General features: G+C 33.3%; 2 protein-coding genes across 2 annotated transcripts; one reads left to right on the top strand and one right to left on the bottom strand.

Moving 5' to 3' along the window:
* Positions 1-283: 283 nt before the first annotated feature.
* On the top strand, positions 284-1,222 carry LOC125829255 (uncharacterized). The gene is made up of 2 exons (XM_049508508.1): positions 284-530; positions 648-1,222. The coding sequence occupies exons 1-2, from the start codon at positions 348-350 to the stop codon at positions 1,119-1,121; spliced, it is 657 nt and encodes a 218-aa protein (XP_049364465.1). The 5' UTR covers positions 284-347; the 3' UTR covers positions 1,122-1,222.
* Positions 1,223-1,321: 99 nt separating this feature from the next.
* On the bottom strand, positions 1,322-4,066 carry LOC125829262 (nuclear transport factor 2B-like). The gene is made up of 2 exons (XM_049508514.1): positions 3,616-4,066; positions 1,322-1,631 (listed from the first exon to the last, which is right to left on the bottom strand). Exons 1-2 carry the CDS (start codon positions 3,910-3,912, stop codon positions 1,557-1,559), a joined length of 372 nt encoding a protein of 123 aa, XP_049364471.1. The 5' UTR covers positions 3,913-4,066; the 3' UTR covers positions 1,322-1,556.
* Between the last annotated feature and the right edge of the window lie 10,951 nt (positions 4,067-15,017).

The raw sequence follows: 15,017 nt of genomic DNA, 5'->3' as shown, positions 1-15,017 counted from the left end.
TTTGGTTGTTAAAATTGGAGAAGTAATTTCCTTGCAAAATTCAGCATAATCAATACCTTGTTTGTTTGAATAAAAGAGATGAGTTATGAACATATATATCAACATGACTTAATACTTGTTTGGTTGCAGTTTTGCAATTAAAAATATATATGCAAAAGAATTGATACGTGTGGAGTGATGAAACGGCAGAAGCTGAAGTGGATTGAGGTAGCTGTTGACTCTCTCTCACACTCTATTATAAACCATTTGTTTTGTATTGTTGTATAATATTGTATGACCCACATCCACAGCCACAGCCACAAATCAACACGTCTCTCTTTGAATGAAAGAAGAAGCAACTGGAAATTATGGAAAGGGAAAGAGAAAGGGTGAAGAAAGTGGAACTCATACAGAAAGCAATCAATCAATTAATAAATCATGAACAACTCCAATCAAAAACATGTCATCTTCTTGATGACAGCTTCGTTGCCGTTGATTATGATGAAGAAACCGACCACCGCCACCAACTTCTCTCACAACTTTTAACTCAGGTATGAAATTTTCAACTATTATGTTATGATCATAAAGAGATTAAACAAGTTCAGATCCCCATATTGCGCTACTCTTAGTGCCCAGTTTTCATGAGCTACTACTCTGATTCTTTACAGCTGGATTCACTAAAAGAAGAATCTCAATTTGATCAAATGAATGAATCAACCAACTTACAAGAAGCACCAGTTGAACTTGAAGCTGAAGAAGAAGAAGAAGAAGAAGAAGAAGAAGAAGAAGAAGAAGAAGAGAAGGTTGTGAAAGAGCTAAGGAAGATACAGAAGCAGAATTTTATCACTCAATGTCTTTTATCAGCCATGATTGTCCTCACCTTGACATGGCAACTATCTGAGGTTTCTATCATTTTGAAAATGAAAGATGGATTAAATCATCCCTTTAGATCCATTACTAGTATGCTTACAGGCTGGATTAAAGGCCCTCCACCTGTATTAAATGGTCGAGACGACGATCTAAACAACTCTGCAAAACATCTTAAACATCAAGTTGAAGCCATGTCTCTCCCAAAGCTAAAAGTTCCGGAGCTTCCACATATGGAGTTGCCATCTTTCGACTTCATCAATGAAGAAGACTAGCATTTTCCATTCTGTTTTTACACAAGTATTTCAAAACACAACAACTCATGCATGTAATATTGTAAACCGTATATGAATAATATAAGGTGGTATTATTAGGATTGGTTTGGTTGAAGCATTGATTCATGGTGTGCAGTTTACTAGTATACTTTTCCATAATTTGTTTTCAGCATAAACTTAACAAACCAATGACACTCATATTTTGATCTTCAATACAGGTGGTAGACTGATGTCATCAAAAAGTCAATTCTCCAACATCAACAGAGCAGAAACCGGAGCAACTCAAAAAACATTAAATCATAGCATTTTCTAAAACAAGTACATGAAGGAGAGACACAAAATCTCACTATTTCAAGAAACTTGAATTTCATCCAAAAGTCTTAAACTTGGAAAAGACGGAACAAATTAACATGAGTTGCATTCATCGTGAGCGTATCAGCCATAATTCAACCGGAAAATGTCATTGAAGACGTAGAAGCTTCCTTGTGGTGTTGGCATCAGATGAAACATCTGCAAGAAAAGGAAAATTGGAAGTTTAAGCCACAGAAAATAACAAATTATCAAAGTGTCATCAAGTACAATCTTTTGAAACGAATCCTGTGAGTCACATACCAGGAATGTAATAAGTTCTTTAGAATTCTTTGCTTTAAATGTAACAAGTTATATAGGAACAGTTGGTGTTATTTAAATTCATTGCCGATAAGGGGTTAAATTTAGCTGAGGGCCATTCACCACATATATGAAAGTTTTACCAAAATTTCCATCAGAATAAAGAGGTTAAATCTGAAACTAAGTCATGCCTGAGTCAAGATTAAATTTCTGTTTCTTTTTCGTTAAAACGCATTATTGGGAGTTTGGCCACGGCTGCCCAAAAGCGTTATATAACATGTGACAAAGGTTCCCAATAATTTACACATTGAACAAAGATACCTTCACCGGGGTGGTACAAGAGATACACTCTACAAGCACAAGTTCCACAGCGATCGATCCCGGTACCTTTAACAATAAAAACTGATTTTCTATCAACAATTCCTAAAATGCTAACCCAAGTTCCACAGAGATCGATCCCGGTAGCTTTAACAATAATAACTGATTTTCTATCCACAATTCCTATAATGATAACCCTAACAAAGCTAACGTCCAATAAACTCACTGAGAGTGCATCAATAAAAATGTTTGAGAATAAGAAATCAATTAAATCAAGTTGCACATTAAAGTCTACTATGAGGGAGTCTTACATGTAAGTACACTACCCAACTATGGGAGGTTTTCCTAAACATCTCTGGCCAAAGCTGGACCATGCCAGCACATACTTCCAACCTCTTTAGCTGCTGGATTAGAAGAGGGGGGGCAACAAGACTCAAAAGAGATGGTGGAAATTGATTCCTTCGTGTATTGTATTTGGCGGGCTGTCTAGAGAAAAAGGAATGGTAGATATTTTCAAGATAGAATCAATTCCATCCACAAAGTCAAATGGAATTGTTTAGTATCTTTACTCTTATGGTGTAAACAATAATGCATAAAAGATGTAGATCAAATAAAAAATAGGAAGCTGTAAAAAAAATTTTGGAACATGGTTGTAACCTATTTTGATGGTGGCCAGCCATTGCTAATGCTGAAGAATACTACTTGCCAATTGTCAAAAAAAAAAAACTCTACTCAAAGGGAGGAGTCATTAATTAAAAAATCTACTATGACGGAGACAATCATATGAAACTTAACAAACCCAAGCTCAATATATACACTAACCAAGCCCCTATCAATATTGTATTATAGGTAAAGAAAAACACCAACCCTTTTATGGTAGTGAGAGGCTGTTACAAGCACTGGAAACAAAAAAGAATACAGTATTACATTTTGATAAATGAAAAGAACATCATATACACCATGTACTTTGAAATGACACGAAACGGAATGTAAAGATGTTTGAATTGAAGCACAGTCGTCGTATCAGACTAATGCAAACTTGTAAGTTCTGAAACTAAGCAATTTCTGCCCTCTGTTATTAGAATGAACAATGCCCATGTTTGCACAAATAGAACATAAATGTAATCTGAAGAGATTACTAGACAAGGAAGAAGTAGAAGCGTAACTGTGTTCGTAGTACTTTATCAGCAAAAGACTCTAGCAGCAAGCAATATTAGGAATCAAATAACCTTATTCACATTGCTCAGAATTGTTAAAAATTGCTCAGGAAAATTGTTAATCCAAATACCAAAGTAATTCAACTCAAGCTAAAGGCCCACCATTCTCATTTCCACCACTTAGCATTCAAAACAAAACTTTATATTACATTTCCTGAGTATGAATTTTGATAAATTTCCATTATAATATTGATTATTTATCTCAACTTTTTTCTATTCCCAAACAAAATTCAGCTTCAATGCAGGCAACCCTTAAATAGATAATTCTCGAAAAAATAAACAAACCCCAGTAAAGAATAAATCATAAATTGCACTAACAAAACAAACCCAAATCAGAAATTTTTTAGAACCTGGCCAAACTTAAGAGCATGTTGTTCGCCGGCGAGCTGGAGATGACCGGAGACGACAACAATCATGCCACCAGCAGGACCAGAAGGCTGACAATCAGTAGTAGTGATAGTATGCTGACACTGCTGAAAGGGAAGGCTAGTAAGTTTAGCCACAATATTTTGTGAACCTTGAGTTTTAATGCCTTCAAACGTCAACATGGAACCTTCCTGATACAGATTTCCAAGCCCAGCCCTGTTGGTATCGAAGGTGGAGTAGTAGTGCTCCACGAATGCCTTTGCTAGTTCGTTAGGGTCCATTTTCCGATGAACTTGTGTAGTTACTAAGCCCAAGATAACCAGTCGATGTTGGAGGTGAAGAGTTTTTCTATATATAGGAAGGAACAGACCGCCGCCTACGGTGGCGTCAAATCAACGCTTGTTGTTGTGGTTTTTTTTTTTTTTCTTATGATTTAGGGCAAAAATTGTGAAAGGAGGACTTTATTCCTATTTTTTTTTAAATGGGTAGAATATACTTAAAAATTCTTTAATCTTGTGATTTTAAGTATGTTACATGTAAAATTGAAATTAAAGAATTGTTAAAAATAAACTAAAAAAGAGAAAGTAATTTATCAATTTAAGTAGGAATATAGTTATAACTAAGGTTAGAAAATATTTTTTATGCAAATATATGCGTTATTTATTTATTAGTTTAGTGCAAACCTTGAATTTAGATAATTTATAATTATAGCTCAATTCAGAACTAGAGCTAAGTAGTTATAACCCCAACTTGCACACTCTTATTTTAATGGTAATATATGACTTTCACTTTAGTGTAATCGTTTATAAAATAGGCTGTCATTTTGGTTAATAGTATAATTTGTTAAGATAGGGTTAAAAGATAAGTGGATTAAATCAATTAAGTTAATTTCCTTTTGTTTGAACCAACAAAGTAGAGACCGGGTACAATAGTGTAAATTACTCAAAGAAACTAAAAGAAAAAATACAAAAGAAAAAACGTCAAAAATTTTCTTTCATTAGAACCTTAAGAGAATGGATATAATTATGTTTTTAGAGAGAGTTCTGATGTTATCCCTTCATCTGAAAGAGCACATTTATAGGCCAAAAGGTCAAGTCTAAGTCATAATGTGAAAAGACTATACATTAATTTTGGAAGGCTACCTAGCACATGTTTGATCTGGCATTAGGCTCGAAACTTATTAAGGGCAGGTCAATGCTAAACTCAAAATAGACTGGTGATCTGATGATGGTCATTATGAGAGTATTTCAGCTATAAAGCGCCTTGTTTTCGATGAGAGATCATGCAAGCTATCCAGCTACGGAGTGGCCAATTGATTGTATTAATGATATACTGATCTTGGTCATGTCAGAAGACGAGATCTTGAAACTTTCTTCGATCTAAGGTAGAAAGAATCAATATTTCTCTAGTTTTGATTTAACCATGTACCCTAGTCTAGATCGCCCATTTGTCGAGGGCAAATTTCCTCCCAAACAAATGATTCCCTAATTTTTTTTAATACCAATAAAATGTATACGAAAAGTGAAAAAAAATTGTTCTTCGAATCGGGTCAATAACACCCTGATCTTGCTTTAGTATTTCTGCATCTGTTCCTCTTTAGCTTTGCATATGTTATGGATTTTACATACCTCCTCTTTGATGAACTTGTTGCAATAGAAGGGAATTAGTTGTTTTTTTGTTTTATTGGAGGGTGATATGAGTCTACTGTGAACTTATGGACTGCCTCATTCGGAGGAATATCTGTGATGTCTTTTTTCACCAGGAGGTCTACAAAGAGGACTGTCATGCACCAAATTAGAGGAGGCAAAATTGACATCAAATACCTTATTCAATCGAGTTAGCCCCTACAACATAATGGAAAGGGAACGAGGGCCATTTAGGCCATCACAATAAACTGTTGAAACAAGATAACTGAACTGGTGAGGTCACAACAACATCAGTAACATAATGAAAGGGTCAACAACGCCAACTTAACAAATAAACAACTAGCAAGTTGACGATGCAATAACTGAAATCATATATACAGAAGCCGACAAGGCCATAAATGAATGTTGAAAAGACCTAATAGAGTATGTTCATAAGTCTTTGCGAATACTGCAACTCAATTGATTCAGACAAAGCCCCGACAGTATCAATAACTATATGCAAAACACAAGTATGCAAAATCTACAGACAACCAACAACTTCAAGAAGAATGGAGTAGCTGAGACAACTCCCCTATTGGAAAGGCCAATCAAGACATTGTTCCCCAGGCAATGGAATGTCTGTACGAATTAAAATGTACTGATATATAAGACATAAAGTAAGATCATAAGTAGCTGAGGTAAAAATAATAATAGAGATACCTCTTGAAACTGGAACTATAATAACCTTTATGACCGACATCTGACCGAATAGTAATCAAATATGCATGGTATATAATTATACGTCGTAAACACACACACTCTTCATTTGTCTCAAACCCATAGCAAATTTATCTTTAAAATATATCTCATTTAGTCCAACACATAAAATTTTCTAGAATACCTCTTTAATGACCAAAGTAGCCCTCTTTTAATTTTTGTCAAACCAACCACCATTTTTGGTGAAATTACTAACCAAGCTATAGTATCAAAATTATCTTCCACCATTCCGTCTGTTACTTACTCTAACTCGCGACTCCTTCTGTCGAAATTTTGAATTTTAAAAATCCTGCCATTCTTCTCATATAAATACTACATTTTATCTCTTCGTCAAGGGGCAAGTTTTCACACTCTTACATTTGATATTACTTAAATTTTCGAATTGTCTCTCGATTACACTTGACTTTATTTGAAGAACGAGGGTAGTTTCGAGGTCGATACTTTCCAGTTCATTGACCCACAAGAGGTAAATATAACTCCATTATGTGGGAAAACTTTTATTTTAGGACAGTTGGTAATGGTTGGAATCATGGGAAGGGATAATTTTGTATGATAGCGGTACGTGATGATATGAATTGTATTTCCATTTTATTTGATATTCATTCACTGATAATGTGGTGTAAGTGCCTAATTTTGTGTTGTTGGGTAAGATCCTGGAGTGACTAATTCGATATCGACCAAACAAAAAGAAACAAAAAATTATTTTCATTAATAAAGTTAGAAAGAAGAGTTACACCTGTAATGATCCGGTTGGTCATTTTTGGTAATTTATCATTTTGTCCCTTTCGATATTTTCCCTATATTAAATGTACAGAAGTATTAATTATCTCTCTAACATGATTTTTTGTAACTATTTACCCTCCTTATATGACACATGCCAAAAAAAATCATTTCATCTTACTCAGATTGGTTGTACATTCTCTCCCATAAAAAAAAAGATTTTTTAACCAAAATAAAATTCTTCACCTCCTCTGTTTTGAAAGTTTGTTCAATTATGGATGCAAACAATTAATGTTTCAATTCTAATTCAACACAACAGACGATAGGACCATCAAGTATATGTGATAAATCACGACTGAAGTGGTGATTAATTTACATAATGTATTTAAAATATTTGGTATTTTGTTCGTGATTGTTAGTTCTAAATCTAACCGTATTAGTGTTGTATGTGATGCTGTTTTTAGGTCGTTTATAAACACAAAAGTTCATGATTGAATTTTAGTAGATGAGTTGGTGTAATTGATAGTGTTTATTAGGTTGTTAATGAACACCAACTTTCGCTATTGTTTTTTTTATATATGTGATGGTGTAATTGATAGAGTATTATAGGTTGCTTGTAAACACAAATTTCATGATTATTGTTTAATGGTAGATGAGTCGGTATAATTGATAATGTATTTTAGTTCGTTTATAAACACCAAATTTGGTGATTTTTTTTTGGTAGATCTTTGATAGTGTATTTAGGTTGTTTATAAACACCAAATTTCATGATTATTTTTGGTAGATCTTTTGGTATAATTGATAGTGTATTTTACGTTGTTTATAAACACCAAAAATTGTGATTGTTTTTTGGTAGATGTTTTGGTGTAATTGATAGATTTTAGGTCATTTGTAAACACCAACTTTCGTGATTGTATTTTGGTAGATGTTTTGGTATAATTAACACTCTTTTTGGATCATTGTTACCAATTGTTTCATAATGTACTGTACTGTATTGTACTCTATTGTACTGTAATGTATGATAGATATAATGTTTGGCTAGACTGTATTGTTTGTTATTGTTTAATAACATTTTTATTGTTTGATTTGACTATATCGTACTGTATTGTAATTTATAAATTTACTAAAATATCCTTAATTATTCTAGGGTAGGAGGTTTGACTAGAATTAAATAATATATGGTAAAGGGTAAAAAAATATTATGAAATATTATGCCATGATATAATTGAAAAAAGAAATTAAGTAACAATGGGAACACACCAAATTGATTGTTCCATAAAATGAGGGTTTTCATTGTTACGTAATAACGAAATTTAACAATACAATACAATACATTTTAAGTAACAATCAAAACAAATATTGTAGGTATAATAACAATACAATACAATGGATAATAATGATTCAAACAGAGTGTAATAGATTTTATGTTGTTTATAAACACCAAATTTGTGGTATATGAACTGGTTGTTAAATAACTTTGTTGTTTTTTAGTGTATGTGATTTTTTTGTTGGATTAAGGTATATACGTTGAAAGTTTAGAGAATATATATTAAATTGGTTAAAATTACTTATTAGTTTGTATTGGTATATATCATACCAAAATAAAAACAAAACTAGTATACTAACTTAAGTCGTAAAATCATTTTGTATACCAACATGAATAGTATTTTTATATAAACAAAAACATATTGTATACCAGTCTTTAATATTTGATTAAACTGAAAACACCATTCCATTTATATATGTATTGCTTAATTTCTTATAAATTTTAAATTGTATTATGTTATATATGTAATATTTACTTGTAAACTCGCTAATTATTTTGGAGATTAATTAACAATAAGTTGTAATGTAACACATGTAAGTACGTAGATTTCAATATTGAAGGAGTGATTAAACTGTCATCATTGTTTTTGGCCTCTCGAGAATAATGAATTTGTACAACCCAATTGATGAAAAAAAGATCTGTTGTAGTAACTCTTATTCTATTGTCGGGACCATACTTGCATAGTTTACGCATGTAGTATATTATCACATCAACATGTCGTATTAAAATCATGTGTTATTAATTAATAGGCAACAAGATATATATAAAGATAATCACATTGATGTTCATTGCCCACGTCTGACCATTATTAATAGCAATTATACCTATCAGGTATTATAAATAAAGCACACCTACATAAATTATATCAAAAAGGAAGAAAAATTAAATAATATTTAAAAAATACAATAACGTGTGTATTTGAAAGTGTATTTGGAAAGATTAAAAGCAAGAAAATTTAATATCATAATTATCATCCCAAAAAATTAGGCACACAACCCCAAAAAGAAGGAGAGAAGTAAATCGAAATTAATTAATTAAATAAAAATTGAAAATTATTTTTTCTATTACGTTTGTAATTAAAAAGAAGTATGTGCATATATTGTTAATAAAAGTCTTAAGTAGTACCCCATCCGTTCAATTTTACTCGTCAGACTTTGACTTGGCACACACATTAAGAAAATAACTATTGATATAGGTACTTTAATTACCAAACTATCCATATTAAATGATATCTTGAAAAATGATTTGGAAAATAAGTATTTAATGTTGAGGATAAAACATGGAAAAAATTATTGTCTTTTCTTGATATGTCAAAAGTGACAAATAAAAATGAAAATCTATTTTAGGAATAAGTGACAAGTAAAAGTGAACGAAAGGAGTATATTATTGTAATTTTCACTTTTCTTTTTCCTAAAACATATTGTTTCTTTTACTAAATTAACAATAGTAATTAGTCAAAAAATTCGGTAAAGAAAATATAAAATTAACACAAGAAATATCGTCCTCAAACTTTAATAACCAACTGTTGGAATTGAATAAATTAGAAAGAAAAATTAAAGAGAGAATGAATGATAACTCTTTGTATTGATTCTTGCATTGACTCAAATAGAAGAATACATCACTATTTATAAATAATTAAAGAGAATAAAATATATTATTTTCCTTTTAGATACTAAACTAAAAGGAAACTGAATATTTTGCAATTAATGTAAACCCTAGACTTGAAAGGAAATTAGATGCTATAGAATATATTTTTTTTAGACTACAAAGAAAAACGTAAAAAAATTCTACCAAATTTTAACACTCCCCCTCAAACTCAAGTTGGTGTTTCTAACTTGAGTTTGAACACTTAATTATTTTTAAAAAATATATTCTCCTTGTTTTTGTTGTGGCAATTAATAGAATTCATCCTCACATTTTTCTTTCTACTAATAGTGCATGTGATTTATCTTGAGTGTCTTGGAACTTGCACACTTTTGTAACATGACCTATTTGTTTGCAATTTCCACATAATGCATCAGATCTCCACCAACAAAAAAATTTCAAGTGTGTTTTCTTTTTGCAATATTTGCAAGGAGGATAATCAACTTTTTTTTTTGATAGTTTGCATAAATGATACCTTCAACAACTTTATCTTGTTTGAAAGCTCTTCTTTGATTATTGCATTGATTCAAATAGAAGAATACATCACTATTTATAAATGGTTAAAGAGAATAAAATATATTAGTTTCCTTCTTAATACTAAACTAAAAGGAAACTAAATATTTTGCAATTAATGTAAACCCTAGACTTGAAAGGAAATTAAATACTATAGAAGATTTTCTTAGACTAAAAAGAAAACGTAAAAAGATTCTACCAAATTTCAACACCAATATATTCTCAAATAGAGAAAGATTATGAAAAGAAACTCCCTCCATATCGTTCCCGAACTCTAATTTTCTTCACCTCATTATATATAAAGTTCTCTGATATATATGTTCGTTTCATAAATTCATCTAGTTTAATGTGGACAATTTAGTTAATTTTTAAATTATAGATAGCCATTTTTAATTAGACACACTATTTAAAATACTAATCAAGTGTACATGTTTTGTACGAGTGTATCACGTTATTAATAGCTTTTTTTTAAAAAAAAAATTTAAAAATTTTTAGATTAAAAAGTTACTTAAAAGTGGAACATGATAACTCACTATCATACTAACAATTGAGGAACAACATTAAATGTAGTGAACAAATTTTTGTAATTGATATCAAAAGTCAAAATTATGTTGATATTGATACACAAAAACACACACTAAATGATAAGGTAAAGAAAAACGAACTAAAATATATAAGACTAATAATATAACACATTTAGTTATAAAAAATTAACAATAACAAAAAAAAAAGAAAAAGGTCTAAAATATATCTGAATTTTGACCGAAATTATTGTAACAATTCCAAACTTTGGGCAGGACCTATTACCCCCCATGCACTACTTAATAGTGTATTTTAAAGAGGGAAAAAGGACAAATATACTCCCAAACTATCGTAAATGGTATGCAGATACCTTTCGTCATACTTTTGGAATATTGGTGCCCCTACCGTCCAAAAACTAAAACATATATACCCTTTATACTAACGGACATACACGTGTCATAATCTTATCCACCGACCTGATATTTACTAAATTTTGGATCGACGGATAAGATTGTGCCACGTGTCCCTATTTAGTCTTTCGTTAGAGTGAAGGGCATATATGCTCTAGTTTTTGGATGGCAGGGGCACCAATGTACTAAAAGTGTGACAGAGGATATCTTCATACTATTTATTATAGCTCAGGGATATTGTCACGACCCAGGGGTACCCCCTAGATGAAACAAGGCGTATAGAACCCTGAAGGACTCCATACAAGCCACTAAGTCCTCATAACATAAGAAATAAAACAATTTAGAGTAAACCACTATTCCAAGTCTAAAAAAATCTTTATAAAAGAAAGCGAAAGTCTAGACACTTATCTCATCATAGACATGTACTACAATTGAATGAAATTGGGCCTAGTGATGAGTCCACGATTTGGATTCATTTAGGGCTTTATTTTAATAGATTTAGTGTCCTCAAATACATATTTTGTGCCATTAACTGATGTAAATCTGTGAATTTCAAGTATTTAGATTGAGGAACAAAACATGGACACAAATAAGCAAAAAAGAACAAGGCAGCTGAAAGAACGAAGAAAAGAAGGCCTGAAGATCGCCTAAACCATTGGGCGAGTCGCCGAATGGCCTTCACCTCGCCTAATGTTCCAGTGTGCCAAGCCCTAAAGGAGAAAATCAAGTCGGCGATAGAAGAGAGTTGTCGGCGAGTCGCCGAATAGTTCCGCGATGCAGTGCCTTATGCCCAAAGTTACAGATTTTCAAGGATGCTGAAGGCAAAAGCAAAACGGCGATACAAATGACCAAAGGACGGATCGCCGATTGGATCGGCGATCCCGACTAACTGCGCCGATTGGACCTTCGCAACACATTTTTTGACAAATATAAATACTTGTTGGAATTTTTAGTTTAGTATGCAATTTCAGAGATAACATTTTATTTTCTAAGTTTTAAAGTAGAGAACATTTTGCTTAGCTTTTAAAGATTTGAAGATTTCCAATTCCAAGAAATTGGAAGTGGGTGTTGAAGATTCTTCATCTTAGACTCGATTGAAGTGAATATAAATCATACCCAGTTGATGTTACTTCGATTTGGTATCATTTTCTTCCTTTTTTCTATGTCTAGCTAAAACCCCAATTCATGGGGTGTGATTTTGTGAATACGGGTTAAATTTCCTGTTGGGTATTGCTTATTGTTTGTCTATTTGTTGTTTAAATGTGATTTCGTTTAGTAGTATTGTTTGAACTTAATGGGATTGTAGTTGCAAATACAATTTCATCTTAGTGTTTTTGGCATGCTTGAGAGAGAGGCTTTAAAACTAAGACTACTAAATCGAAATCGGTGGTTATTGGGTCGTCGTGGGTTCAACTCGAGAGAGTGAATCCTAGGAATTTTCCCACACATTCCGCTCGAGAGAGTGAATGGGCTAAGGCGGAGGCTGTGCTTAAAAATGGCAACTCGATGTTCGAGAGAAACCGAGTTGATTCAGGGTAAGTTGCTCGAGAGAGAATTTACCCTCACTAAAGTCTAGCCTAGTTACAAATGTTCAGCAATTGACTATCAATAGCATTTACCCAATTGTGTAGTTTATCCCATATTCCTTTCACATCCTAAGAATCCCGTCTCCTTAATTCTCATCTTCTTATTTTCGCTATTTTTGTTTATTAATTAAATACAAACACCCCATTGATAATTGACATTCGTGTCAACCCCTTAATTTATTATGTTTTTACTCGATACTGTATTTAACTATGGTTAACTATAGTATATTCGTGCTTAACTCTTATTTCTTAGAAATCGCTCCCTTGGGACTCGACCCCAACCTTGGTTGGGTTATATTACTATTTTATGATCGTAGACACTCGAATTGGAAGTTTTTTCTTGATTACGCAAACATCCAAAGGGCACCACTGCCGGAGAGTGGTGTTATTTGAGAATCTTTAGTTAAGTTGAATTTCGTTCTTGTTAATTATAGTTACACTTACTTAATTTTTAGTTTTGTTTTGCTTGTTTGTGCATTGAAACTGGAAAGCTAAGTATGAATGGTAACTATGGGTACCAAATGGACCAAGTGTTATATTCTCTCTACCGAGAACCAAAAGAGGGGTTGCCTCATGAAAATGAGGAAAAGCTCACTAATGGAACTTGAGTGAAAAGTTGCGTCGTGCCACGATGTTAAATAAGGCGCTTCTTGGGAGGCAACCCAAAGTTTTACCGATTTATTTTTGCTTTAAGAAATAATGGTTTGTTGTTTGTGTTGGTCGAAGTATGGAAAGTGAGTGAAAAATGTAAATTGGCGAGCCAAAGGTCCAGTCGACGCATCGTCAAAGAAGTCAGCGACCCCGACTTAGACCGACATTGGACTAAAGATAACTTCAAAGTGGATTCTGTAAAACTCGGCGTGCCCAGGAGATTATTGGCGAATCGTTGACCTGGTTGATGATTGCGATCTAGTCCGCCGTTTGGACCCCCAGTTTAATTGGAGGTCCAGTAAAACTCGGTGAGGTAATTATCCACTCGGCGAGTCACCGAATGGATTGCGACCATGACTAATGTCGCCGAATGGGTGAGAACTGGAAGGTTTCTTAAAAGGCCAAAGGTTTAAACTTTCAAACTCTACACTTTCCCTCATTTTAGACCTTCACAAACTCGCACCCGTTTAGTATTTTCAATATTTCTTGCGTTTTAATGTATTTGAGTTGTTGATTGGTGCTCTGAGTTGGATTACATTGCCGCCTAGCATTTCAAAAGTATTTTAATTGGCATCTAAGGTTAGTTTTCTGAACCCCGAGTATATTTTTATCAAATTTGTACTCATTTGCAATGATATTATCTTGATGAAGTGTGTTGGGACTCTCTGATAGGATTAGAATGTTTGAATGCCTCTTTTAATTTGATAATCCTGCCCGTAATGTTTTGATTATTGAAATCCCTTATTCTTGTGTTTTAAAATGAATTAAATTTTGTGGGGTTGTGCTTGCATGTTGTTTAAGTTAGTTGGGTGAAGTCTGAGTAGCCCGTATTTGTACCAAAAGACATAATTTGCCCAATGATAGAGTGAGTGACGTCATTCTTAAGGGCAATAGTCGTCAATTGGTCAAATTTGGCAAAACCTGGAGAAGTCCGAATATCCCAGAGTAATGGGTGCTATGGGTCTAGTCTTAATTTGAGTAGTGTATGTTTTGATTATGTTTTCGGGGGTTGCGGGGTTGAATTCGAGAAGTTAGGTTGAAAGTAGGCACGTTGGGTCGTTTGGCGAGATGGGTCGAGCTCGCCGAACCACTCGACAGTTCGCCGAAGGTCCCCATCTCGCCTTTAATTTCATACTTTATGTGTTGTTGGGTTCTGTAACTTTCGGCGAGAATCCTGAGGTCGCCGAAGGCACTAGGCAACTCGCCGAAAGTCATCTTAATTGCCTTTTGTTTATACCCCCAAATTCTTGTTGCACTGCAACTTTCGGTGATCTGACCCTTGCTCACTATAGCGATTCGGCGACTCACCAACCGGTTCGGCGAGTCTGTCTACAACTGATTTTCTGTGTTTTTCTTTGAATATTTTCTAACTCTTTCTCAATGTTTTGCAAACATGGCCAAACCTAAAGTTGTAGGAAGAAACATGCCACCCCGAAATATAAGAGCACAAAATTACAAATTAAATAAAGGGAGGTGAAATCCTCCCAAGAAGGGAAAACAAGAACCTCCACCCGGAGACAAAGGCAAAGACAAGAGTCCTATTTCTGATAGGGAGACTACTCCCCGAAGCCCCCCTATTCTTTCATGGGCCCGGGGATTCTATGCAGGTGT

Source organism: Solanum verrucosum, unplaced genomic scaffold, assembly GCF_900185275.1.
Source record: "Solanum verrucosum unplaced genomic scaffold, falcon-dt-bn FXZP01000028.1, whole genome shotgun sequence".
NCBI lineage: Eukaryota > Viridiplantae > Streptophyta > Magnoliopsida > Solanales > Solanaceae > Solanum > Solanum verrucosum.
Note: the sequence above shows the minus strand (reverse complement) of the source record. Positions and strands in the feature narration are given on the sequence as shown.